This window comes from Morone saxatilis, unplaced genomic scaffold (assembly GCF_004916995.1).
Source record: "Morone saxatilis isolate NCDOM2014 unplaced genomic scaffold, NCSU_SB_2.0 Contig12, whole genome shotgun sequence".
Lineage (NCBI taxonomy): Eukaryota > Metazoa > Chordata > Actinopteri > Moronidae > Morone > Morone saxatilis.
This window is the reverse complement of record NW_023339674.1, coordinates 14,229,933-14,236,653: the sequence shown is the minus strand read 5'-3', so window position 1 is coordinate 14,236,653 and position 6,721 is coordinate 14,229,933. Positions and strand designations below refer to the sequence as shown.

General features: G+C 41.1%; 1 protein-coding gene across 1 annotated transcript in view; it reads left to right on the top strand.

Moving 5' to 3' along the window:
* The window catches only part of arhgef18b (rho/rac guanine nucleotide exchange factor (GEF) 18b), a gene marked incomplete in the record, with an annotated part of 42,893 nt that overhangs the window by 786 nt on the left and 35,386 nt on the right, over positions 1–6,721 (top strand). Inside the window, 4 exon segments of the mRNA XM_035653641.1 lie at positions 322–463; positions 709–725; positions 4,809–4,963; positions 5,699–6,309. Coding sequence (XP_035509534.1) covers positions 322–463; positions 709–725; positions 4,809–4,963; positions 5,699–6,309 — 925 coding nt within the window.

The window sequence follows — 6,721 nt, the reverse complement described above, 5'->3', positions numbered from 1 at the left end:
TCACTACCTTGGGTTAAATGTATTTACTTTCCACCACTGCCTTATAAAATGTCTACAAAAGTTTTTTTTCTGCTTAACATTTCACAAACCTTGGAGGGAGAAGCAAAAGTTAATCTTCACGCCTTCCTTTTCTTTTCCCACTGTACCTTTTTTTCTTCCTTCCTTTTTCTTCCCACTGCGGAGCTTTTAAGGGAGGTAATCCCCCAACAGCAGCTCCCTGTTTCTTTGCCTTGGACTCTCTTTCTCTCTTTTTCTCAACTCCCTCCCTCCGTCCCCTCCTTCTCCCCCTGCCCTCTCGTTCCCTCCCTTCTCCTGCTGCAGCTTGCCAGGAGGGGCTCCAGTGTGGAGAGAGCTCCAGTTCCAGCTGCCCTCCCCGGTGCGCTGCTGCTATGGCGGACTCTCCTCTGACCATCCTGGCCCTCTTCAAACTCTGGGATGAAGAGAATCGGTCCTTTCAAGAGAGGTATTGGGTTGGGGGCGGGGGGGGGGGGGGGGCAGAATTGGTTTTACATTTTAGATTTTCACTTCAGCGTGGTTGCTGGATGGCACCAGAGGGAAGATAGGAGTTGGCGTAAAACTGGAAGAAGGGTGGACAAGGCCTGTTCATCCAGTAGAAGTTGTGGACTCGATGTGACCTTAGGAGTGGTGTTAGCTGTTGTTTTACAATTTTTGACCCCATTTTGTGGTTTGTGGTATGTGCGGTTGCAGTGTACCAGATGAGAACAGTGAGGTTCATTTCTTACCCTGGTGCACTGTTAATGATGAGAAAAAAGCACAAAATGTTCACCTTGACTGAACTATGATTAAAAAGTATTTTCTGATTATCAATTGTAAATGATCCTTTCATACTTTACTATAGTGCTGCCACTGTAACCTTGCGGAGTTAAACTGCTAAATTAAGGGTTTGGTTAGATGATGTTTGTGCAGCATTTGGTGTTTGTTTTTCAGTTTTTAAGTATATCCATTATGGAAGTCCACAGAGAAAAAGACAAGTACGGCTTTATACAACTCTACAACTCATTTTTTCTGTTCATCGTGTCTTCTCATAACTCACTCTGCTAACACACTACAACTTGAATCGTTTTCATGCCTCTCTGTTCCCATTGGTGTTATCTTCAGAGAAATCATGACGTTCCCTTTTAGACATAAAGAAGCCGCGTAGGACGCTTTCATTTTTTTTGCTTCACGCAGTGGTCTGTGTAGCACGGCGCTTTGAAACAGTAGTCAGATGAATTTTCTGATCCAAGCGAGTATTCTGGGAGATGACAGTGTTGTTTGATGCTGTGCTCTCGGACCTCAGATCTAACAACCTCTGTGTTCTGTTTTCACCTTGACACAACCATCTGTGCAACACACACACACACAACAACACACCCACCAACACACACACACACACACACAGAGACACTCACATGACAGACACACACACACTTGCACACCAGTCCGGGAATCATCCAGGTACTGGATGATCACCGTGACCTTAATCCAAACACTGTGTGTCCCAGAAGTAGTCAATAATATATTTATGTAAGATGAGTTACAAGTGAGATTTTTACTTTGTCGTCTGTGGTTTCTGTAGTTGGGTAATATATGTGCTCATTTTAAGTGTGTGTGTGTGTCATCATAATGATACTGTTTATTGTACCAGTGTCTCTGTTGAAAGAAGCTGCATTTGTAATAACTCATCACGCACATTGTAAATAATCAACTGAGCAGTTCATATGATGCCTGAGTTCCTCTTGTGATTGTCATGTCGCTTTGCAAACGTACAGTCAGCTTTGTGGTGAACACGTGTACTCATTTCCTTTATGTCATATTTGGTTAAATCTCTTCCTTCTCCCAAAGCCAATCATAATACTAAAAACAAACAGGCTTATATACTGTGGCACACAAGTTTGTCATTTAAGTAGTGTTTACTTTGTTTGAATTACTGTTCTTCAGTTGTTTTTACAAAATACTAAACATGATGAATCATTTTAAAAAATGAAATAAGAGCACCTCTAGAGCATTTATTAATAACTTTCTCAGAAGACCAATCCTCACAAACATAATGTTTTAATGTTTTCCACTAAAAAACTGCTTAAGTTGCACAAACTCTGTATAATGGTTTATTTATTGTAAGGCATTTTTAAAGCTAAGTAAAGTCAATTTTATTTAAAAACATCAAAACTCAGGAGGACTTTACAATCTATCCTTAGACCATTGATTTGGAAGTAAAAAGTTAAAGTTAACAAGAGGAAAAATGCTAGAAACTGAAGAGAAGAAAAAAAAAAAAGAGGGATCCCTCTTCTGAGACTGAGCGACATGCTGTGTGCCACATGTACAGACTAGACAGAATTTACTGGAGTGCACTTACAATGTAGAGAAAAGAAGAAGAATATTAAACCGATAAATAAAAGTAATATAAAGTACATAAAGTATTATACTGAGTAAGCATTAAATAATAATGAAGAGTTTTGCACAAGGTGTTAATGTTATTTGGTGATTTATTAGTTGATAATAGTCAAACAATAGTTTTAGTAGCAGACCACCCTTTGTTATGTGGAGCCAAACTGTGGGGAAAACAGCTGACTATGACGGTGCCAAAACGATTAGGGAGACACCTGAACACACACTTTCACGCACACACATTGATTTTTCATCCTTGTGTGATGCATTAGCAGATATGAGAGGCCAACCATAAAAGGCTAAAGCGGCACTACAAGACAGCATCAAGCAGCCGCTGCGGTGTCTGTACCGAGTGTCTAAGTTTACACTTAACACGAGTGGGATTTGGACGCAAACAAATTCTCCATCCAGCAGGGACACTGCCATCCCTGCAGCCTCATGCAGTGATTTAGTAATATAGAAAATAGATCTACAGTGTATCTGTGTGTTTATGTGAGAGCATCTCTGGCTGTCGCACTGAAGAGGGGACTGGATGCTGCTGGTTTATAGCAGGACATGGTGTAAGACTCAGAGTGTGGCCAGTCTGTATTTTATCTCACCATACAACACTACCTGAGGTCTCCTACATATCACAACAACCAGACAGTGAGTGAGCCACACACACACACATATATTATAAGAATTATCTGCAAGGAGAAGCTGAAGTGGAATAAATGTGCTCAGAGTTTTGGAAGGAATTTAATCTATGCTGTGATGTAAGGTGTCTCAGATATAAGTCCCTCTCCACTCAAAAATATGCTTTTCTTCACTGAGAATGGGCTTTACAGTGACGTAGGAGACATCTTGTGCTCAGCAGGAACCCTTTAGAAATGAACAAATTTAGCATATTCATAGATTCCTGATTTTTTAATGAGGTAGAAGGAATAAATGCCTTTTTAAGGATTTAAATGTGGAAACTTTTTTGGTGGAAAAAAACTAAACCAGACACACATTATTGTTCCAAACAGACTATTTATATATGTTTTAATACATGTCTGCAGGGGATCTTTATATACCTGATACTGATGCCTTCTGGATGTCAGTGATGACCATCTGAGCTTTTCATATAGCTCACAGTGGTGAGTGATAATGTTCTATGGTTTAAAAGTAGAGGCAGCAACATACAGGATATACCCATAGTCCAATGTATCCAATTATGGTATATAATATATTTTTCTTTTTTAAAAAGGCGTCAAACATATCAAATGACTGTAATGTGAAAAAGGTTACTCCACAAAGGCATTTTAGCACCTTTTAGCACATTTACTGTCTCACAGCTCATCAACCTGGTTTCCAGCAGCAGAAGGCAGCTGTTTCTAGGGAAATAATGCCTGATTGACCCATTGTACAATACCTGTCCAGCACCAAACAGCAGACAAACACAGTTAACGACACCAGGAACTTTATATTTCAATATAGTGTTTAAAGCTTGTTATGCTGCTTCATGGTAAAACAAATAAATTAGTGCAGCTTTAAAGGAGAAAATGAATTAGATTCTCTCAGTTCAATGGTTCTATTCTTTCTGTACTCCACAACATAAAGTATACTCCTGTTTATGTTTCTGCTTTATAATCCAGATAGTCTATATAATATATAATATATGATACCTGTTTACGTGGTCATATTGAATCAGAAAGTTAACCTTGTACAGGGGAACAGAAACAAAGCAAATCTATTCAAGGAGAATTGAGTCAGCCCCTGTGGAGCCAGGCTGGCTTAGGCTAAGGCTCGGGTTCACAGGAGGCGTCCCTTATGAAATGAGGCTTATGTAACCTGTTGTAGCTGTGGCTCTCCCCTCCTCAGATGGGCATGGTGTGGCTGAAACCCTAACAGTGAACATGACATACTCAGACGTCTTAACAGACTGTTCAGACACCACGAGACACTGACACGTTTACAATTACACACTTTTTATCTTAAATATGTGATATCAAACTCCATAGTTGCCTCTGTATGTACATTTCCCTCATATAGCCTGTACTTACTATGATATAATACATTATATACCACGGGCAAGCAGCTTCACAGGCCAATGAGGGCTTAGTGAGGGAATAATCTCCAGCTCTCCACCACTGACATGGAGACTAATGCTGGCTGGCCAAGCAGTTTGCAGTGGTGACAGTGGTTTGTGGCAACATGTGAATCCAGGAATCTGTTTATGCAATGGAAACGTAAAGGAGCTTTGAGTGAGAGGCTGTAGCAGGGGCTGTAACTGAGCTTTTCTTCATACACCAAATTGATTACACAGGTGTTGTGCAGCTGTTGAAATCAGCTACGTCTGCCTTTTCTTTGTGTTCTTTTTCTCCTCGTGGTCCTGGTGAAGTTATTAGATTTTTGGGAAATGTTTATAACTCACAAAACCCACATTCATTATCTTTCAGCATCAGAGTGCAAGCCATGCAGTCAGCCCTGTGGGCCTCCCAGTGCCCAGCTCAGTGTCCAGCCTTATGTTTCCAGTGGGACAGGATCTTCCTCCTCACTATCCCCTGCCTCAGTCGCTGAGGACGTCTTCTTTGGTAGCACCAATGAAGACCAGGTAAAGCTCTATATTCTTCACTTGAATCATCTTTCTTTCTTTTTTTCCCTTCCTTTTTTAGCCATGCTAGCGTCATGGCTCAATTATTGGATGGATTGAGATTTTGTACAGAGGTTAATCGCTCCCAGATGATGACTCCTCATTACTTTTGTGATCCCCTGTCTTTTCATTTAGCGCTGCCATCAGATTAACATTTTTGTTTTTTATAGAAAATTAATCCATTACTATTGTGTGATGTGTTGCCATAACATTTGCTTCAGACATTCATATCCCCAGAGGATGAAGTGTAAAAACTTTGATCCTTTAACCTTTCATCTAGTGCAATCATAAGGTCATATTTCACACACAACACTTTAGTTTATGACCAAATACAACTAATAACATTTCCATATTTTCATATTTTGTGTTTAGAGCCAATTAAACTAAAATATTAGCATGCTTACCCTCTTACAAAGGATGACAAACATGGTAAATGTTATACCTGCTGAAGATTAGCATGTTAGCATTGTCACTGAGCATACTGATATAAGCATTAAGCTCAAAAAGCGTGAATACAGCCTCACAGAGCTGCTAGTTTTGGGTTACTTACATTTTAGATAGCAGCTGATGTTCAGAATATCTTGTTTATTTCCTCTCTGTTCTCCATGTCAACCCTCTTTCTCCTCTCTCCCCTCTGTTTTTATTGGCTCCACGTCGGCTCCTTTCTGCTTCCTCGCCTCCCTTGCTGACTTGCAGGATGCGTGTTCAGTAGTCAGTGATTACGACTGCCCCTGTGCGGAGGTGAGCAACAGTGTGGAGGACCTGCTGGGCCTCAGCTCTTCTCTCAGAGACTCTGAGTACTTTAAAGACCTGGAAGAGGGGATACCGGCATCACAGTCTACTGCATCCACGGTCCCAGAGAGCAATACCTTAACTGTTGGCCTACAGGTGTCCCTAAACACAGACAGTCCTGTCACCAACCCAGCCGTACAGACTTGTTTGACCACACACTCCCCTCGGGTCAATGCATCACCTCCCCCCTACTATATAAATCCTGCAGAAGAACGTCATCACAACTTTGTAGTCACTCAGCTTAGTCCTAAGTTACTGCCAGGTTGTATCATTGACAGTGGTGACTCCTCTGGCCCTGCAGTAGGGTTTAGCTTGACAATTAATCTGAATGGACTGTTGGGATCAATGGAGACAGCAAAAGGAATAACAGAACCAGAGGAAGTAAAGGAGCAACCCACAATGGATTCAGAGGGAGAGCCCGACCTGGACAGCTTTCCTACTCTGGTCAGATCCATGTCAACATCTCGGAGGCACAGCTGGGGTGTCCCTGTGTCCCCCATTAACCTGGGGAGGAGGTAAGACGGATGGATGGTTGGAATTAGAGAGAACAATGTCTTAAGGATGAATATAATTACACCCAAACTGCACTTGTTTCATGAGTCATATCTAAAGTCTTTAATATGTCTTTACCTCTATATGCCTCTAACTTTTCGCTTCGGCATCACTCACATTGCTCACGTCACTCTCAAAAGCAAAACTGTGCTATTTAACTGGGCTGTGTGTTTCCAGTGGTTTAGTTGGTTGTTCACAGCTTCTAAATAATGCAGCCAAGGCTTCTTGGGGGTGAGAACATGAGTAGTGCACCAAAATACTTACAGCACAAAAATATAGCATAACATCATAACATGTCTGACTCAAAAGTTTTGTTTGGGTAATAGATTCATTTCATGGTCTGGTTAACCCTCTGCTATGTGTCTGTGTGTGTGT